This window comes from Cottoperca gobio, chromosome 1, assembly GCF_900634415.1.
Source record: "Cottoperca gobio chromosome 1, fCotGob3.1, whole genome shotgun sequence".
In the NCBI taxonomy this organism is placed as follows: Eukaryota; Metazoa; Chordata; class Actinopteri; order Perciformes; family Bovichtidae; genus Cottoperca; species Cottoperca gobio.
In genome coordinates this window covers 13,410,957-13,433,581 of record NC_041355.1, presented here as the reverse complement: position 1 = coordinate 13,433,581, position 22,625 = coordinate 13,410,957, and the positions used below count along the sequence as shown (strand labels likewise).

The 22,625-nt window shown below is 42.0% G+C and overlaps 1 protein-coding gene across 4 annotated transcripts in view; it reads right to left on the bottom strand.

Annotated features, from left to right (window-relative positions):
* The window catches only part of LOC115013261 (alpha-1,6-mannosylglycoprotein 6-beta-N-acetylglucosaminyltransferase B-like), a 98,845-nt gene that overhangs the window by 17,765 nt on the left and 58,455 nt on the right, over positions 1 to 22,625 (bottom strand). For all 4 annotated transcript variants that reach the window (XM_029439399.1, XM_029439410.1, XM_029439427.1 and 1 more), the window contains exon 9: positions 2,242 to 2,373. In XM_029439399.1, coding sequence (XP_029295259.1) covers positions 2,242 to 2,373 — 132 coding nt within the window. The remainder of the gene's footprint in view (positions 1 to 2,241; positions 2,374 to 22,625) is intronic.

Below are 22,625 nucleotides of genomic sequence, written 5' to 3'. Positions count from 1 at the left end.
ATAAAACTAAAGTAATTAAAGGAAACTGAAAGGCCCAAAGCTCAGAGCACTTGATTAATGATGCCTTTCAGCACACAGGGCTCAACTGGACTGGCCTAACCTGACGAGGCAAGAGAGAGAGAGAGAGAGAGAGAGAGAGAGAGAGAGAGAGAGAGAGAGAGAGAGAGAGAGAGAGAGAGAGAGAGAGAGAGAGAGAGCGAGAGAGAGAGAGAGCGAGAGAGAGAGAGAGAGAGAGAGAGAGAGACAGACAGAGCGAGCGAGCGAGCGAGCGAGCGAGAGAGAGTGAGGGAGTAAGAGGTGATTAGATGCGTCATTGATCTGTTCTAACCCTCTGGGGACAGTGGAATTGTCGGGTTAAGATAAATGGAGGAGGAGATTTGGCACGATAGGTAAAAAAAATTATAGCAAAGGTAAATACCGGAAAGGGGAAATATATAAAGAAGTGTCGTTTGTCCTTTACTGTAGATCAATACAAATTACAAGTGTATATTACATGTCATACACCTGATTGTAAATGTGTAGTGTGTACAATAAATCTGCACCAGACCAAATAATTGAATATCCTGTGCATTCTTCTCCATACAATCAGTGAAGCCTATCCTCTCGTGTAAGTGAGGATAGATGTACCTCGTTCCATCCGTATTTGCTGAAATATTCAGATAATTCCCTCACCGCGAGCTTCTGGGGGAACAAAAGAGCGTCTCTCACAAACACTTAAAGTCACATTCTGTTAGGGAAAGCAGAAATCAAGACTTCACATTGTAATGACGGAGCGGTAGGACTGCTGACATCAGCAAGCAATTAGGTGCAGACTGCTGGCTGACTGGCATCTTGTCTGGGGGAATTGTGTGCGTGTGTGTGTGAGAGACAAATCATGAGAAAGAAAGAACACAGCAAAACAGGGTGTGTGCTGAGAAAATAGCTCCCGAGCCCACCCGCAATGCATTTCCTCTCTTTCATAATTGGATTTTAAAAATACATGGAGCGGTCCTTTATATGTGGCGTCAGGTTAACTCCAGACACCTTCCACCTCCGTTCTCTCTTTTCTCCTTTGTTGCCATCTCCCCACATACTTTCACTGTTTTATCTCTTCCTCTCCATGTTTCACTTTTATTTGGCCTCCTACTCACACATGCCCTTTCCTCTTTTATCTTTCATTTTTGCTTCTTTAGGCTGGGAGCAAGAACAAGAAAAGCACAATGTCAATTGCTCCAAGCACACACAGAGGGGGTAGACAGAGATGCCAATTTATTGGACCAGGAAAGATGAGAGTGGGACAGAGGGAGGTGGCTGCAAGCTGTTAAGGGGCCGGAGAGATCATGGCTCCAGCTGGACTTTCAATCTTATGTGTTTCTGAGGCAACAACATGGAATACCTCTGAAGATAATATGAGCTTGTATTGCTGTGCTCTGCAGGGTTGTGCAGCTAATGTTTTAATTCAAACACACTGTGGCACTTTAAGTTCTTGTTTTGGGTGTTACTTTACTGTTTTGTTGCCTTTGTCTCACGACTGTCATGGCCTAGTTTCAGAGTTGTTCCATCTTTGTAGCAATGCCAAAAGCCATTACGCACACTTTCGTAACGGCGCAATAAGAGCTCTCAGTCGATTTCTTTTTAACGTCTCACTAATCTTTCTTCTTTCTCACGAGGCAGATGTCTCCTGTTTCGTCTCTTTGTCTCTTCTCCTTTCTGTGTTTAATCGGCACCCTGCTGCTGACAGTGGGACTCATACAAAGCATCGACAAAGATAAGCTGCGAAGACATTGTTGGATTGGAAATCGGTCGGCACACAAACTGATGTGCATGTGTCCCAATGTGCATGCATGTTGAGTTGTCAATTTCTCACATGCCTCCAATCTTGTACTACTTGTGATATTTATATAATTCTTACTGTGAAGCGTGAAGGTGCATGACAGGTGGTGCAGTGCCAGTTTGTGTGTTGTGATATTGTTCCATTACATCAAAACATGCAAAATCATGTTTGACTTATTGTCAGAGGGAGACGGCGTATATATATGTGTGTGTTTGTGCAGGAGTGTGTGAATTTAACAAGCTGAATGATTTACAGACATCAAAATAGAGACATGTAAACTTTATTATCAGCAATAATGAATCCATAAACACAGCCTATAAACGTACCAGCCTACATGGACAATTGCTGAGACAAAGCCACCTAGAGACACACATACAGTGAGATACTCGAATTCAAACGCACTCAAAAAACGATGCACATCCACTTACTTGTGTTTCCTGAGTGAGAGCCCCATGTGTTGCTTCATCTGCTGCATGCCGTGGTAGTCAGTGTAGATGAGGTCAAAGGGCAGCGGGCCAGTCAGTGGGCAACTACCTCTGCCAGGGGGCACACCGAGGAACCTGCAACACACACAAATAAAACACGGAGTTTAGAAACATGACCGACAGTGAAGAGAGAAGATTCTCTCCAAAAATAGTGTGAGCATATGGACTGCACCTCACAGCATCCAAGCATTCATTATTGACTTGGACAAAAACATTTCTGTTTGATTCAGAGAGGAATGGAAGAGAGAAGGGGAACATACAGCAGAGCAGTTAGCTGGGAGTCAAATGCATTCATCGACGTGTGAAATGGGGTTGCTCTGGGTTTCAACTCCTTTCTGTGTTAATTGTTTCCCCGTTTATGTGCAGTATAAACCTACCAGTGGCAGGATAGGACTTGGGTTTATTCATCTATTTATTATGATGCGTATTGGTCCTCTATAATTGCCTTTGGGAGGTGAAAAGTTTTTCTATTGTGCCTTCACATAATGCTTGATGTGACACGAGTAAACTTCTACCCGTCTTATATATCCCCACTGGGCCTGTGAACGGGCCTGTGAACTCAGCCTGGAACGCTAGTAATAGAGAGTTGAGTTCGGCCACATACGTACTGTACATCAGCAAATTAGCAACATAGTAAGCCTACAGTCCACATTACATTACAGTTCATTTAGCTGATGCTTTTGTCCAAAGCGACTTACAATAAGTGCAAACAATCATGAGGATACAACTCCGTTAAGTACATTAGCTTCAAATAGGTGAAATCCTTTAAGTGCAGAACAATAGCTTCACATAAGCCAAACCAATGTGCAACATACAAATTAATTATCATTAATTAGTGCCGCTGTGCAGTAAACAGGAATAGACCATTCTCACTGTATATTTCATTTAGGTGTGGTGACATGGTTAGAGTTCTTTATTATAATAAGGACCTCAGATATGAATCTGTAAGGGTTTCCTCTAAAGTTTGAAGGTTTGTAGAGTAGGGATGTATTCTCATAGCACTGCATTTCTATGGACTATAATAACTTAATAAGGAGACTGTTCCCTCTTTCAGGTGCTCTCACCCTTAGAAACATATGTAGTGAGCTGGTGTTCAATTTGTTTACCGTCGCACTGTTGTGTAAAACATTCTAAATTGGGTTTAGTATTGCGATAATAGTTGTATTACAGCGATGTAAATTACATTACAGCATTTAGTGTGAAGTCATCCTATGCTGTACAGTACACTGACTTTCTCCAAGCACCCCCTAACTTTGATACAATACAATCGTAGCCATGACATTTTGTAAAGACATCTGGAGTGCTAAATTACACATTCTTATCAGCATGCGTAGTTATAGCTGAGTAGACAAACAGCTCCAGCTACAGAGACTAAACCTCATCAGCAGAAAATCCTGTGACTGACAGTTGACAGTGCAGACAACAAAGCAGTGAAGTCTCAGGACGAAGAATTGACAATTTATTTCTCGGAAGAATTGTACCAGAAGTAAACATTTTTAGAATACATGCCCCCTTGAAGAAATCAAAGCCCCTAACCCTGGAGCTATTGCGCTCACCCTGCTGAGCTACACTCCAACACAAGGGAGAGAAACAGACTGTATAGATGGCAGCATGAGGCCAGAGCTGGAGCACAACATGGAGGAATTTAAACAAAAATGAACTGTAAAAAAAAAAAGATCTGCAGCATGACCTTTAAAATAATCAGTGTGACTGCATGACAAATGTGAAATAATGAAATGCCTATCATGGTTTACATCTCCCCTTGCTTTGGGTAAAGGTTTCTCATATCAAAATAAGAAATGTAATTCCCCTGAGTGAAGAAAATAAAAATTGAATCGAAAGTGCGTTTGTTGATAGATAGTATCATATGGGTAATGCTGAGTTCAATCAAAATCAAGCCAGGATGCCTTGGGCAAAAATATAATTCAAACAAACTGGACAAAAAAAAGAGCTGAATGCGTAATGACCCGGCTGAATTAAACCTTACAGCAGCAACAACAGATGGTAAATGGACGGAGAGAGAACAAATGATGTGATGAGGTTGTGTGTGTGTGTGTGTTTCAGGTGCTTAACTGTATGATGTATACCTGCTCTGTTGTGTGATCCAAATGTCTGTCTTTGATTATAACAATACCTGCACACACACACACACACACACACGCACACACACGAAACCAAAGGAGAGAAGAGCTTTCTATCATTTCTAAGTGTGAGATGTACTGTGTCCAGTTTCACATCCTTGTTTGACTCAGTTTCAACTTATTGATCGACTGAGGGCCTCTCCGTTACCGTGCCGACAGACCTGCTATTGGATACCTGACCTGTGAGTGGTCTTCTCGCTCTTACTTAGTTCTTACGTCTGTGACAGACCAGACCGAATGCTAATGGAAACTGTAATGCAATGCGTACCTCCAGTGAGTTTCATCCTGCTGTGATAGTTTTACATTGGAGTCTTTTTGGCTGAACTGCTTGTCCAGAAGGTCATTTGATAGTGTTGTGAGGCAGCACTTATAGCAGCTCCGCTGGCAGCTGCTAACCACAGCAAGACAGATAAAAGGGTTTGATGTATTGGATTGAAGTGAAAATGTGGTATTACTGTAAACCAACAACTGCAGTGTGTGGTTTATACACATGAGGGTAGGGGATGTTTTTGTCTGGTGTACTTAAGATATGTGACTGCCGTAACAGGGAGCAATGTTACAAAATAATCTTAGCACTTACTTTCTGGAGTTTTGAGCAGCAGCTCTTCATCTTCACGATTACTTTGACAAATAGCTATTGCAAAATGAATTTCAATTTGTGGACAATATCTAGAACATCTAATCTAATCTAATTCCCAAGGAGGAGCTTCCAGGCTCAAGTAGTAATATTCATATGAATATATCAAATATCCAAAAATCTTTTTCAGACTAAACATTTGTTACTTTTCATAAGTAAACTAACTAACTAAAATAATGTACTTTTGTCAAAAGACAATAAGTAAATCCAAATCGTGTGTCATAAATTTTTTGTTTTCAGTTTAAAAACAAAAATCTTTAAAACCCCCCCAGACATTTTTCAAAGGTTAGGTTCATATCTTTTCATGTTTGTCTTAAAAAAACAAACACATTTGGCTATTTGCACATTGAAGCAGTGTTTGGTCTCTGTAAGTGTTCCTCCTTTTCATACTGGCTGTGAAAAGATCCTGTCTGAATATGATCACAACATAAGCGATGGGGGACAAAATCCACAATAGTAATTTGTGAACCTATCCTTCAGGTGTATTCACGAAAAGTTTCACACGTTCACATCTCTTACGTTTCAAAGCACAGTGGTTTATATGATCCCAACTGTAATGTAGCCGGCACCCAACCATTCTAGAGGCGAGCTGGCATTTGTGGTTTGAAGCCCTGTAACACATTATGAAATAGCAGGATGGGATTTCAAGTGTGCACTCTGCCTGGAGTGCGGTGCCCCTCATTAGTCTAGTTTCCATTAGTGATACAATGTCTGCCTCTGTCCTTATAGATAATGGAGAACTCTCATAGGTAAAAAGTCCCTTCACTGAGAAACACTTACATTTCAGAGATGACAGGTAAAAGCAAGCTTTTGACAATATTAGAGATTTTATATGAAAATATGCCTTAGGTCCTAAAACCAGACGCCTTAAAAGCAGAAAGAGGTAAGCTATACTGATTGTCGCCAACAAAAATCCCTCTTAAAAAGGAACTATTTTCTTATAAAGAGTTGTAGAAAACACTTAAAAAAGGTCCCTAACAAGCCTCACCATCGCCCAATCATTTTTACTTAAATGTGGTAAAACTGTTCTCTTAAAAATTAAAGCTGAAGGTCAAAGATGAGCTCTCTCTCTGGTGACAAAATGAAGAGAAGGTAATACTGAAGATTGGAGTATGAGAGGAAGAAAAGGTTTAAGAGGAAGAAAAGGAGGGCAGGATGTCTTTGGATGAGGCGTGGGAATGAGCCTAATGTATACTTGCTAAACCTCCCAGTGTAGCCTCAAGTTTTCAGATTTTCATACATATTGTCCTCCCAGATTGCATGCTTTCTGTTTGTTTCAGTTCCCGAAGCACACACCACATCATAATCTGTCTTTAACACTCTGCAAAAAAAACAAGACAATAATATTTGTTCTAGGGATGAGAAGTTAAGGTGACAATCAGTGTTTGTGTTTCTGTCAATGCATTGTCATGTTAGCACTTTTGACAATGTTACAATTTAACTTTATTTCCGACACGTAGGTCAAACATATTATCAGTTTATTAATGCCCCAAGACTGAAAAATAATCCAATTAGGACAACATGTTGAGGCTATTTGCTTGAGTTGGCTTTGGCATATCAATACCAGGCTGAATTAATTTCCCATACTAAATTAGATTAACATCTACCCTCCTGAACGTTTTGTATCACACACATACATGCTCAGTATTCCATCGCAAGCAGAATAAAATCTGTAATTCACAATGATCGCTACACCATCTTTGGTTTTTTATTGCGGAAAGCCAGCAATAACATATTATGTACAATCCATTTTCATTACGCAGCTCAGTCAGGCCTTTTGTTTGCCTGCAGATGTCTATCAGTCACTCCGTGTGTCGGTCTGTCTGTCTGTCATAACAGAGAGGAGGGGGACAATGAGGCCAGTGAGAAAGGGTTTGAATAATTCCAGTAATGCCAACTGGGATTAAAAAAAAGACAGAAAACAAAGAATGAGAAACACAGACTGTAATGTACCATCAGGTGCAAAAAGAGCAGCACTGCAGCAAACAAGCAGCTAGTAGTCTCATGTCTCTCTCTTTTGTTAAGGAAGGACAATTGATTGATGGAACTACAGTGAATACCCGACCTCTGGATCGTTTACTTTCACAAAGCTCAACTGAACCAGCTGTCCATTACAGTCACCCTTTGATAGAGGTTGGTACAGCATTAACACCCTGCTCACACCTGGCTGAGCAATTCAATGGCATGCAACTACATTTGGATGTACTGCTAATTGGACACACTGATCTTAAAAAAATGCTTAATTGAAAGACTAAATATTGGGAAAAAACTAAAAGACCCTACACGCACGCACACACACGATGGCAGCCATCCCAGACACAATTTGAGTGCCATGCAGGGCCACACAGGAGTCCAATTACCCAAGGTTCTCTTGTCTCCTGGCTGGCATCTAGTCAATGAGCCCTCTGAATGAAAAACACACACACACACACACACACACACACACACACGCACACGCACAGGCAAAATTGGAAATACAAGCAAATTTGGAGGACGTGGCAAAAGCAGTGATTCCACTGCAGACATTAATCAAATGAAAGTGTTTTTGTTGTTGTACAGGAGGACAGCTCTGATTTTTGTGATTTTTTTTCACATTTGCCACATCTGATAGAATTTCTTAAATTCTTATTAGTATCATGATATTCATTTCAACCATATGAAACAGGCCCTCAGGGCAGAAACATGGTTCACACAGATGCTTCGAGCATCGCAAGATCGATTTTCACACATCATTGCATTCTGGAGTTTGTCACCTGAAAATCGCAACGCAAGTACGTGCTGCAGTCAGATGACCGTGGTCTGCCTGACTCTTCAAAACAGGACACTGTGGGAGTGTGTAGAAACGAGGAGACGGTAGACAAGATAAACGTATAACAACTGGTACATTTCAAACTGCTAACTCAACATTACCCAGAAAGCTCCTGGGTTACGCATCTTAAAGGAGACGTACCACCTCTCATAGTGTTCAGTGAATGTCTGTGTCCCGTCGTAGGGAGGCTGCAAGGGAGTACGGTGGCCATCATGGCGAATGAAAACATAGGTGGCCGACTGAAGATCCTTGGGGACATAGGACGGAGGGAGGCAGTGGTGAGAAGTGGGGATAGGAGCAAAGTCACCAGCACTGTCCCAGAGCACAGTTCGATGTGAGGCAGCAGACCAGGGAGCCGCAGCAACCGGGAGAAACTCACCCGAGACCCGAAGTGGCTGGCCGTAAACTAGCTCCGCAGACGAGGCCTGGAGGTCCTTCTTAGGAGCAGAGTGGAGGCCGAGCATTACCCATGGGAGTCGGTCGACGCAGCCACCGTCCGTGAGGCTGGCCCGCAGAGCGGCTTTCATGGAGCGATGAAACCGCTCGCAAAGCCCGTTGGCTTGTGGGTTGTATGACGTGGTGCAGTGGAGTTTCACCCCCAGGCTCTCAGCGTCCAGAGCTCGGACGTAAACTGGGTCCAGATGGTGTGCCAAAACGGGCCACCCAGGATCCAACAAACGCCACAGCCACGTCAGCAGATGTGGTCGATGACAGTGGAATCGCCTCTGGCCACCTGGTCACCTGGTCATCCTATCCACCATGGTGAGGAGGTGAGTGAACCCCAGGGAGGGGGGCAGGGGGCTCACAAGGTCTACGTTCACGTGATCGAAACGCTTCTCGTAACGTAACGGTGCCAAGGGGTCCTTTGTGTGACAGTGCACCTTGGAACGCTGGCACGCCACATAGGAGCCAGCCCAGCTCTTGACGTCCTTCCGAAGGCCAGGCCAGACAAACAGCCCCCACTAGCTTAGCGGACGCCTTCACTCCTGGGTGCGAAAGGCTGTGAATGGCGTCAAAAACACGGCGCCGCCAGCTAGCGGGAACCATAGGGCGGGACTGACCCGTGGAGACGTCGCAGAGGAGTGTGGTGTTGATGTCGTCAAACTCTACATCCTCTAACCGCAGCCCAGTGGCAGCTGCCCGGTAGGCCTGCACTTCCATGTCAGCGGCCTGGTCGGCAGCCTTGACAGCATAGTCGAGGCCTAAATGGACGGCCGCCACCACAGGTCGAGAGAGGCAGTCGGCGACAAAGTTGTGCTTTGCGGCTACGTGCTGTATGTCTGTGGTGAACTCTGAGATAGCAGAGAGCTGGCGCTGTTGGCGGCCAGACCACGGCTCGGCGGCCTTGGCCACAGCAAACATCAGTGGCTTGTGTGTGTGTGTGTGTGTGTGTGTGTGTGTGTGTGTGTGCGTGTGTGTGTGTGAGAACAGACGATCCATACTGGCCACAGGGATGTGTGACTGTGTGTACGTATTTGCCAGTACAATTTGTGAGTATAAATGCATTACCACAGTATCCACGTGTCTGTGTGTGTGTGCCTGTGTGTGTGTGTGTGTGTGTGTGTGTCTGCACAACACAAAAGTTGAAGGGCATTCCAATCAGTGCTGTCAGCTAATGTCATCCCCACTGTCCTGGCTGGCAAAGGGCGAGATGGGGTCATCGGTGAGGAGAGGGTGGAAGTAGCTGAGACTGTGACCAGCACTGCACAGCGTGTGTGTGTGTGTGTATATGTTTGTGTGTATGTGTGTGTCCTACTATAAAATATAGACATGACAAAACAGACTGATGGTTACGTCTGGCATCAGATCCAAATCCAATCTAGATTTTGTAGCGGCCTACTTCACTTCATATTTACCGTTCTACTGGGCTTTTGCTCCATGCCAAAAATAAATAGTTAAAAAAGAATATACAGTATACTCTGACACCTAAAGCTTTGTATTGCATCAACAAGTTGTGTATATACACACGGTTTCCTTAATTTATATGATCAAAGATAAAATAGAATGATCTCTTCATTTCACATCATCTGTTGAAAATGTTTTGACGTTTAAAGCCAGGTGATTTATTTTAATCACATCTTTGTTTTTACTCTTTTCTTTTCTTATTCAAGCAAGTCAAAGCTTTTTAAATCACCTGGACTTGACAGGACAAAATCAGTTTTTCAGCATTTTCAACTTCATTATAAAAGTATATGGTCTTATTTTACCTGGAATGAGTATAGTATTGTAAGTATTGTATACTATACTATATACTATACACTTCTATATCCATACATGAGGGTGGTCAAGCCAAGTGAGCACAGTTAGAGAGTAAAGATGTTGTGAAAAATAGTTTGTTTTTTTAGACTTTAGCACAAAACTTTGAGGGAAATGTGGACCTGGTATGGAAAATGTGTACACGCTAAATGGGCTACTCCTATAATGATTGATTTTAACTGATGGAAGTGTGATTATGTGTTCGATTTGATACTGATCATTTAATTATTAAATATCCAGGTCTCTCACGTCTGTATAAGCCTTTCTGTTTCTCCTCTCTGCCACGCTGCTTAGTGCTCGGACAGCGGACTAGGGCTCTGCAAGTCATCCAAACGGATTAAATCATATGGGCACAACCTGCTAAAAGCTATATCCACCATTAAGAAAAAAAGGATGTCAGTCATCTTATCGATCATGACATTCTTTCGCCAGAAGATTATGACATTAGTGCAACTTGCAAACTGTGTTGTTTGTGTGTAGAATGGGGGGCTTTAAAATCACAATATTAGGATCAGTGTTTGATGAACAATGATATCAGCGATGGACGATAACGTCGTACATCGGCCCAACTCTACTATAAACTATTTCAAAGAAGGGCCTCGCAAAAATAGTGAAACCAAAATATCTTAGTCCGGAATGTCTAAAAATGTTGCCTTGGTGTTGCATAAGGTAACATCAAAAGGTTTCTGCCTTAACACTTGATTTAAACGTTTATCACCGTGACATGATGACAAAATTGTGCAACACCAGCTTGATCCTCTTGTGTGGACCCCGGAGGAAGCTCTAGGCCGCCAATTATTCCCACTTTAGGAAGACAAGTTTATTTACATCAAGAATTTATGTCAAGAAGTTATCTCAGTGATGTGTGTGTACTGTAGATAGCTGGGATATTTAAAAAATCCTGCCTGAAACATATAATAATGTTGTAAATCAATGTTCTTAATTCTCCGCACAATCAAATGACACTTGGGCGCACAGACACACAAACACACACAGAGCAATCAAACCCTCAAACCTCCATGTAATCATCTGTTTCCACATCCGCTTCTGATTACACGCAGGGGATGGTAATCCTTGTGCGTGTAGGCAAAGTTTCTCTAATTTGACACGCACACACACACACACACACACACACACACACACACACACACACACACACACACACACAACACACACACACACACACACACACACACACACACACTTTAAGACACAAACACTCACATGCACCAAAACACACATACATATATGGCAGTGCTATAAGCAGCTGGCAGGCCCCAGTTATCAGCTAAGGCAGGGTACACTAGATAAGGAAGCCGCAAGGCAACATAAACACCAATATACAGAAAGAGAGAGAGAGAGAGAGAGAGAGAGCAGAGGGAGGGATGATAGAGAGATGAAAGAAGGAAGATGAAAAAATTCAACACTCCTGTCATAGATAATAAAATTCTCAGATGAAGAGCTCCAGTGGAGAGAGGGAGAATTAGTGAAGCAACGGGAGTGGGAGAGAGAGAAAGATGGGGGGCAGGCTGAAAAGAGAAATGACAGGTTAGTCACAAGGGGTAGTGAGTGAGAATGAAAGTGAGAGCGAGAGAGATAGAGCTATATGATGAATTCATAATAAGAATAGAACAAACACCTCTATAACCTTAAAGGTCTGACTTTAGTCTTTGGATGAGGTCCACCCTTCTCCCTTCATCAGAAACATTTGATCTAATCCTACTAAATCAAGAAGAATAAGAGTGGGCATCGGCTGAGACAGAAGAAGTTGAGTGAATAGAAAGCACACACACCTACCTACCTACCTACCTACCTACCTACCTACCTACCTACCTATCTATCTATATATATATAGATATATATATCTATATATAGATATATATATCTATATGAAAATGCATATCGTGGGATACGGGTGTGTAAATAGATACTATGGCAGATATACCTACAGTACCATCATGCTCTCGAACATGGTGCAAATCAGATAACTCCACTTTGCAACCTACCACCAGCACTCAGGAAATAACGAAACAGAAGAAGAGTGCCAGTCAAATGATACAGAAAGCATATGCCTTTCACTCAAGTGAGGAGCGAACACACGCATATGGATGAGTGTGTAGGAACAAACACTCACAAATCATCTGAAGTCAAGTGGACGTGCGGATGTAAGTGCCAACCAACATCACACACACACACACACACACACCTCCACCTCCACACACACAGTATTCAAGTGAACTCATTAGCATTACCCCGCTGACAGAGTAGAGCGCCAACTGAGAGCTAACTTTCACCGTGTGTTGTAGGCCATTGACCCTCTGAAGCTACACTCAGCTACATGAATTGAGCTTGAGCTCACACCTGAAATTAGACTTTCAAACCCACACTGCTGCGAGAGAAAAATAGTCTGCCAGTTTCCGGTGGCAGTCAACCGACAGAGAATAAACCCACCTCTCATCTATGCCTCAATAACATGCAGGAAAAAGTCTGCAGTGGTGTTTTCTTTAGTAACTATCATTCAGACTTCACAAGTGTTAATTAGCAAGTTGCTTGTTCACACATCGAGCTGACTCCGGGGCAGTCGTGCAAAAGTATCAAAAGTGTTGAATGGAAAGAAACATTGGCACAGAGTCACTCTGCTGACTTTGTTGCATACTGAGAATTTTTGAGTCTGTACTCGCATAAAAAACGACAAGGATCAATTCAGCAAATGCCCACAAAACAACACCTTTTTACATTGAAGTGACAAAGCATTCTAGCCATTGCATTTGGTATTAGGACTCTTATCCATTGGGGGCAAAGGAGGACGTAGTGTGTTTGTTATAAAGCCAAACAGTCTTCAGAAGGTGGCAATCTTTGACAAGGGAGGCAGTTATTTACTTGCCATTTTATATCAATGATCACAATTGATTCCTAACCTTAACCAAATAGTTGTAAGCCATCGTAGGGGCATGGCGCTAGAGTTTGGTTTGTCTGTGTGTCGGTTGGTTGATCCATCACTTTGGTACAGACTGAAAAATCTCATCAACTGTTGGACGATTTTTAAGAAACTTTGAACAGACATTCATGGTGCCCGGCTGATCAATACTCCTACCTTCAAAACTAATGGCATTCCAATCAGCCTCAGCTGTACTTCGTGTTTGGTGATAACATGTTAAACTAAGATGGTGAACCTGGTAAAATGATACATTCTTAGCACCAGCATGTTAGCATTCGGACATTAGTATTTAGTTTAAAGCGCTGCTGTGCCAAAGGAGCATGGCGGTAGACCCAGTAAACAAACCTTAAGCATCGCTGTGTATCATCAGAAAATCGTTTTATTTTCGCGACAATGATTTGTAACAGCTTTGGAAGGCACAGACAATTGATATCGTCCTGCTAACGTCAGCTCTGAAAATGCTGAGAATTACAAACAATTGTGGCAATTTATTGGACATTTTCCAAATAGATTATTTACAGGATGAAATGACAACAGAAGGGACATGAGAGGAATTATAATGCAGGGACACATCTGTGGTTCAAGTACTAGGACTAGAACATGGGAGAACTGCACAGTCTGTTCTGAGATCAGGTCTCAGGTAGGGATTAAATCCACCATATTCTTAATTTTAACTCAACAAAGAATAAAATATTTCTCAGAAATAACTACAAAAGTGGTGGAATGTGGTTTCTGACACAAGGGATCAGAAACACAACGTGGGTTTGTCCCTGAAGGAGCCGTAAAGAAGCAGAGTCTGTCTGCACTGATACTGTCTGCATTCACAACAATACTGCCGGTGTGTTTTATAACTGCATTTGAGTTCAGTTATTACCCAGAAACCTAAGCAAACTAGAGATAGAGAGAGAGAGAAGAAAAGGCTGCGGTGAGACAAAGTGGGAAATCAAAGAAAAAGTAAAAAAAGTGAGAGAAAAGACAGCAATCCATTTAGATTTAGTGAAATCAACCCCTTTTCTTTGCTCAGCTTAATTTCAAGGCTGGCTGCCCTAAAATGGCCCAATTTTCTCCTCAGAGAAGGCACATAGATATCAGGTGTACTGACATCAGTTTGAGCCCGGCTTTGACAGCCCGTTGCTTTTAAGCCATTAGGAAGAAGAGACACTGACAGCATCATTGAGCAAAAATGTTGTGGGTTCTCAAGTTGACTCTTAACCACTCCAGGGAGGTTTCGTGAGGTACAGTATGTATGCACCAAATCCAATTATGCTCGAGCTTGCTCACATCAGCTGCACTCCTTTTAAATGAACATGGAGATAACAAGGGCTCTGATGTAGCTAACAAGCACCGTCAAGTTTGCTAAAGGAAAATGTGGATAATAAGGTTTCTGACCCCATTTTTAGCAGTGCTTGGCCCCGATATGATAAATTGGTGTCCCTGGTTTGAATGCCATTTAAAAATACTTTAGGTTTTAAAGATAGAGTTATATATTATAAAGGGTAGATCATGAATAGAGAGTTGACACTGATCTAGCACAAAGATAAAGCCTGTTATGCTCAAATCAAATACAAGTAATAGTCGAAATAAAATAATTTGTGGGAAAAAAACACCATGGACCGTATGTGATCTTCTACCAAGGGTTGAGCTTTACGATGCACATAATTGATGATGTAACTATTGATATTTTCCTTTAATGCATGACTGCATACTTTCCCAACATCGGAATTGATGACTGTGTGCTTGCTCTGCAGGTGCTGCATAGCAATTTATCAGCTGTGGTCACGCACCATTGCACTGAGAACCAATTAAGAACCATTATGATGTTGATAATCTTTCAAGCCAAGATTCATTATTTCTCATAACCTGAAAATGAATGTAGTTCTTTCAGCATCCTGCTGCAGTATCTAAGTTGTTCCAACCTATAGGCCGTCCGACTCAGTCTCATAATAACCTTGCCTGTATAAACTACTAGCCGCTTTAAACATCTGAGGTGCAAAAACAACAACATACATAGTAAGGCTGATTCAGTGATTGTGAAACATTATCTAGTATTTTTAACATACATTGATGCCGTGCACATGTTTTATTATGTACTTCTCTTTGGTGCCACACATTTTGTTTGCTTTCATACCTGGGTGAAAAAACACAATACATAAAAGAGCAACAGCATTGATTCAATGTAAAGCTAATGAAACAAGCTCTTTGGCTACATTAAACAAACACTGTATCAAATTGTGTTTTAATGAAGGCTTACCGCTCTTTGCAATTAGTATGCTTCTGTCCAGTGTCATTTAATCCATTTAAAGATTGGGCTGTCACTTTTTCAAAAAAATCAGTTTCAACGAATTAGGAACTAATTTGATCAAATTACATCGTCAGGGTTGCCTCCACTGCCTCACTTGAGTGACAAGGTTTAATCAAATGTTTGCACACATCACTTGTCAGACTGGTTAGGTGTCATTATCATGTGTTCAGGAACACTTGCTAGTTGTTAGCCAAAAGAACAACACAAGCCTAGTTTACTGAAGGGAAGAGAGCTGTAATGTGTCACATGGACAGAGCAAGCCAGATGTGTTACTACAGGAGATTACATTTCCTCCCAACTTTTCTTTGTCCTTTTCTTTTCCAACTGCCTCAGGTAACCTCTCGTGAGAAATAAAGCTTGGTAAGGGATAGAAGGTTGATGAATGGCTGATTTACTGGAGCTCGGCTCAATGTGTCCCCGGGCCTTGGAGTCTATTCAACACTAAAACTCCCCTCCCCTGCCCAGTAACAGGAGATTGAAAAGCCCTCAATTCCTGGGTATGGGATGCCGAAACACACACACACTCCCACGCAACATGCACACCTTGCCTCTCACATATCCCCTTGCTCTACCTGTCTGTCTGGCATTGTTTCTCTTCACTTTGTTCAGCAAGAGCCAAGTGTTTTGGCCCTGCAGCAGTTAGAGGCTGACCTCCCTTAGCCTTTCTTCACACAGTCAGACAACTGAGGCCGTAGAAAGAACAAGAAACTGCCTCTACTCCACTCTAACTCTCTCTCTAGGTAACTCGCTATTTTTCTTACACACACACACACACACACACACACACACACACACACACACACACACACACACACACACACACACACACACACACACACACACACACACACACACACACAGATACACACAGACACACACGACAAAATTACCTCATCCAAATATTCAGTTCCACCAAAATTCCAGATAACTAGTCTCATATCACAATATTTAATATGTATCATTACTTGTTACTTATTTCTTACTTAATTCATTGTTTTATTCATGTGATAAAACTGCCTCCATGTTAAAGGCTAGAACCCCAACTTCACCAGAGTAGAGGTACCAGCATACAAAGACTCATGTAACATGTAAGCACACCAAGGATTGTGCTAAATCAGCTAAAGAAGCAGAAGCAGCAACTTGGCCTATTTGTATTTTCGAGTCCCAGTTGTGTCAAGCAGACCAATTAGAGGTAATGTCATACGGAGATGTGAGACCCATGGGCCACAACTGTTTGTCCCCCTTAGTATTTCAAATCTGAGACAAGGAAAGAAAGAAGTCATTACCAAGTGTGTGCTGGTGGTGTGTGTGTGGTTGTCTGTAAGGGGTTAGTAAGGGTAAGGGTGATGAAATGCTGTAAGAATCTGGGAAGTTGCTAACAAGCACATTGATTTGAGCTTAGAGGGGAACAACAGAGACAAAGAGAGAGGGAGCAAGACTGATAGAAAGGGGAAGAAACGTGAGGAGACACATGGCTAGAGAGGAGGAGAGGAGTGTATCCGAGCCCAGTTAGCAGTTTGTTTCTGCCAACTCACACACTTTAAGCAGACAAAGTGATGCTGACGGAGCATACTAATAACTTGCACGCTCTAGTTTTTAATAAAGAGACAAGCTGACGCTCTATCAGACATACCAAACACACGTATATACAGACACACACACACACACACACACAAAGAGTTCCCATAACTGAGTAATGTTAATATGCAGCAGTTTCTCTTGAGCTATACCTCACAAGTCTCTTTAAAGTTTCACACACCTCAGCAGCTTCTCGTGAATAAAGAGACCAGATACACACTCACTTCATAACTTAAAGTTTGGATATTTTTTAAATAGGAGACGCTTCTCCCCCGCACTTACAGCCAAGTGTATAATAATGTTTTGAGTCATCTGCTTTACAAGTTATTTCCCCCTAAACCTGAATAGTTGTTGCACAACAAAGTCACAAGGAATAGAAGAGTATTAAAGTTATGAAACAAAATAAGAGAAAGCAGTGATGTGAGGAAAGTGATTAATTGCCAGAGAGAAGAAAGGAAAGCAAGGTCAGGGTTTTAAAAGGGGATGTGTGTGCATGTGTGTACTGTGTGAGTATGTTCTTGGGGCAGGTCTAATAAGGCAGAGAGTGGGATGTGGGAGAGCAGGAGGTGAAGCGAGGTCGCCGACTCCAGTCGCTCTATAGAGCTTCACTTTAATGATGGCGGTAGGTGAGAGAGTCAGGTTGATGGAGAGAGAAGAGACATGGGGAGACAAAATGAGAGATTAACGGGGGGTTTACGAGGCACAGTCATACTTTGAGTTTTAGACTTAACAGAAAAACAGAAAGAGGAAGAAGTATTAAACACCTTAAAAAAAACAGCAACTCCCACAACCACCCACAGATTCTCATCAACTCGCTTATTCTCCATATTGCATAAGTTGTATTTCTGAGAGGAAATGCATGTTTTCTTAGCTAGAGTTTGTCGAGCCCACACTTCTAACTACAGACTCTTGGATGTTGCCACATAAACCATTTAACAAGGTCAGAACACATTAGGTCCACTGATGTTGACAAACAGATGAAAGCGAGAGAGGAAATTGTAAACCAAAAGCGACTTGAGTCACAGTAAGAAAAGAGAAGGAAGAAACAGATCAAAAGAATTTGAAGTGGCCACAAAGAGCTGAAAGCGCACAAGACAGAGCAAAATACAGAGAAAAACAAGAGTGCAACTGAGAGAATCTGAAGACCAATCCAATTTTATAAGGCATTACGTAACCTCAGTGGATCGCTCTTTTTGCATTAATCTCTTGGGTTATGCAAGCCATTTTCCGGGCCAAATCGCCAGACTTATAGCAATGAGCTTATGATGCAAACTAGCTTTAGTTCCTTTACAGCAGTCCCTGCTGCAGTAGCACATGCACACACGTGGATTCACAAGCACATATGGAGCCTTTCTCCTCCTGTCAAACGCTCCCTCTCACATAAAACAAGTTACATGCAGGTGGAAACTTTTGAGGAAATAAAAAATATATATTTACTTTGCTAGCCCTATAGAGAAAAAGTCACGCTAGAATTTATTTTACAATAATCCAGGTTATATCGGAGTTAACTGCTGTTTCGTACCGTTTTATATATAGTTTATGTAAGCACTTTGTAATCAATGGCTGTGCTGCGTAGCTTCAGCTAGGAGATCAGCTGTTTGAGTGGAGAATCCCCTACGGTCCATAAGCTGTTTTAGCTTCTTTAGTGTAATGAATAAACAAAATAAACAAACTTTTATGGATGAAACTTGAAGTGCAAAATATTTGTGAACAGATGGCCTTCATAGCAAATGTTCATTGTTACTAAGAGTGGTGTAAAAACAGATCTTGGCCGCTAGAGAGAATTGAACCATTATCCTTACTCCTGCCCAGAAATGTCAAACGCATAACATTTTGTGATAAGAAATCAGCAACATTAACTCATCACATTATTACTGCAACTCACGACAGCAGCAGCATTAACTAACTAACTAACTAACTAACTAACTACTAACTAACTAACTAACTAACTACTTACGGGCACAGGAAACAGTTGTGTTCAGAGACTTGTGATCTCGTGGCAAAATAAGAAAGGGCCACAGGATTGGGGTTAGTAATAGATTCATGTTTGGAGTAAAGGCTCATTTGTGCCCCAATATCACATCAAACAGCACTTAAGCTAGTGCTGACCAAAGGGGCAACTGAGTGCTCCACGTGCCCATCAAGTGCTCACAGAAGTGCACTTTGGGGGCCACATGAGCCAACTATTTTAGAACCCCAAGCACTCAAGTGCCCTTGTAGGGTGACATGAGGGTCAAATAAAGAGCAATTCCATGTTCAAGTTCCATTTCAAAGATCCCTTTTGCGCCCTCCTTCTGCCCTCAAATGTATTTTATGCAACTTTTCTTTCCAATAACCACAGCAGCATGTTCATTTCAGGTGTAAATTAGTTTATGGAGGTTGAGATGAATTAAATAGAAAAGAAAAGGCATGCTCAATTTGGCATATGCACGAGCAGTGCAAACTATGGATGTACTTTATTGTGACTATTATGCAAAGTGCACCGATGCTTGTGCTCTTTACTGCTGCACATGGGTTTTTATGCGATTTGGAGAGATGTGAAAGCGGGACAAAATGCAGCTCTGCAACTATTCCAACTCTGTCTGTGTCCATTGATGCTTACAATACTTTACAGTGTTTATTTATCATTTTTTTGTTTTTACATACTTAAATACTGTATGTCTCTGTGTGTTACATGTGATTAGAAGTAGACATGAGATACAGTAAGTACATCTTACAAAAAAGACAGTTTGAGTCTCGGTTCTAGACAAAACGACATAAAGATGTTCCTGTAGTTCTTAAAACAACTCCAGAATTGAAACGGCTCACACGTCTGAGTGGAAGGTTAGATGGACTGTGTCTCCCTGCTGGAGGCTCGTATTTGTCCAGTCACACGATCCAATTATCAGCACTTCTCGGGGACTTTACTGCATTGGATGTAACTTTGTGTCATTCCCCCCTCCAAGTCCAAAAGGCCCAACGTCTGATCTCCATGGCAACTGAGACATTACCTGCAGTTGCAATGAGATTGTGAGACTTAACAACCTCAAGTTAGAGGGAGAGACGAGAGGGCGCGCACAAGACAGCAAGAGTGAGTCACACAGAGCACGGGAAGTGACTGAGAATTAAAAGAACCTTGAGAACTGAACTTGAGGGGATGAGACTGGGAGTATTAACTTCAGTTGGGTTTTAGTGACTCAAAGGAATACAATTATAATGGCAACAATATATTTACCCAAAAATGCTCACATAAAACATTGTTTACCACAAGTCTGCGAAAAGACACTAAAATATACAAAACATAACAAAAGTAACTTTCGAGAAGTAACAAACGAATCATAACAAGCATTAAAATACACCTTGTGCTCAGTCAACCTTCAAGTGAGCTTCGCACCCGTCAGTGGAGGATGAAGAAAGAAAGGAAACTCCAATGTGACAAACACAAATCAAATGTTCAGAAAGAATCTAATCAAATCTGACGAATCTACCATTTTGGGTCGTTTTCAACAGCAGCTGCCAGTATGCTTAATCAGAACTATTTGGCAGTCATAGGGGCCGGATGTGATTATAATCTTTTTAAATATGGCACACATTTTCAGGCAGTTTCTCCTGGAAGGCATTCAAAGTGTTGCAGTGGGTTGTTCATGTGAAAAGTTTCACACTTAGTTGTGTAACAAACGTTAGATCGTCGGTTTCAGAAAAGTAAGGGTCGGACATGGTGCATGTGAGGGGGCGGGGAGCTCCTGAAGCTATTCGACCATCCCACAAGCAGATCTGAGAATAAAGGCAGAATAATTCAGTCCAATTTCTAATGTGTCTTTGCTTATCACCTTTGCCAAATGTCCCATAATTAAATCTTTGGGTAGTCATTACATAAAGGCCAACGGACACTGATCGTCGGCCACTGGTCTATTGTTTGCTACATAAGCCCTCACACCACACATCGGCATGTGATGCTCAAGAAAAGCAGCAATTTTATCACATTTGCAAAAGGCTTATGTTCCTCTCTTGTGCCGGATATATCTTTCAGCATTACTGAACTTTCTCTTTACAGTAGTGACAGGATTGGGCACAAAGGTGCTGACCAACCACCTTCACATTGGCCGAGCAGCTCACAGTAATCTGCATCCTTGAGTCTGTAATGTAGAGCAGGCAGAACCCTGTCTTGTCTCCTTCTCGCACTAATACATCTCAGGTGCCTTGCCAATCTAATTGGCACAGAATTCAGCTTTGTTTCCATCAGGCTGCTTAGCCCACATTGTGAGGAGTGCACTCTGGCAGAGACGGGGAGATGCACAAACCTGTATTGAATTAACTCAGGTTTGTGTGCTGTTGTGTGTGGGCAAGTGCATGTCACAGTTCTGCTTTGTGCAGTAATGAAGGGCAGTGCAAGATCCAAAACAAAGGGAAAGCATTTATCAGGGAGCCGTCACAAAAAATTAAATCCAAGGCAAAGAGCCATTATTAGCATATTTGAATAACACAATAAGTCCCCACCCAAACTCCACAGATGCTAACTCAGCATTTTGCCGTTCTCGCCTCTCCTCCCTCTTCTCCCCTACGGGCTTCTCCACTCACATGTTCTCGTCAGGTTGAGATATGTCACAGAAAAGGGAGATTATAAGTGAATGATTTCCTTTATCGTTATGACCTGCGGGTCACAACACAATCGCATTAATATAGAGAGCGCACAAATCAGATTAGAATTCAGTTCCGGTGTTATTTTACATAACTATAATGTGTCCCGAGGTAAATCAATAGAACGTTTCTTTGTCCATATATTCTGGTATGTTTTCATTCCCTGTCTGTCTGTGTACCAGAATATTATTCAGTCTCTATCTGCTCTGATCATGCATCGGATCGCTGCCACCTGATAGTATTACTGACCGGAAACTACACATCAGAGTGCATGTTACATACAGTAACACAACCATAGACCAAATCCTCTCCTCTGTGGCCAATTACAGCTACCTTCTGCTTCCTCTCCAGCAAACCACAACTCTCAGATGTGTCCATGAGAGCAATGTATCTCTCACACACACACACACACACACACACACACACACACACACACACACACACACACACACACACACACACACACACAGAGCAAATAAATGTTTCTAAATCCGTGTTTGGACTCAACGTCTACTACGCAGCCTCTTTGAGGCAATGGTTGTCTGCGAGCCTGGTTTTTCATTCGTCTCGAGCGACCTGCTAATCCAGATTGTCAGACCATTTGCCGTAATTTTATCTGTGTCTGTCTGCATCTTTGTGTGTCTTTGTAAATGCTCTTGCACATTATTTGGGACAGGAGGAACAATGGAAGTACTGCAGTATGTCCACAAAAATGGACAATACTGAGAACAGGTGAGAGAAAATAAGTAGAGACTATTTTGAAACATCATTGGAGAAAAAACATTTTTTGTATAGTTGGCAAGCTGAACTGAAATAGGACTGTAGTGTTCAACTTTGAAGTCGCACAGCAAGTGTCAATTATTTACCCAAAACAATAATAAGACAGCGTGCATCTGTCAATATGTCTCTTCACGTCCATCACACCACAGACAGTACTTAGTTCTTTGTTACCAAAATAAAATCAGCCATCTGTGTGGAAATACTGTGTTTGTTGATTTGCATTTGAGTGCTATTGTGTGAAATGTTGATTGTGAGCGACTCAAGGTGAC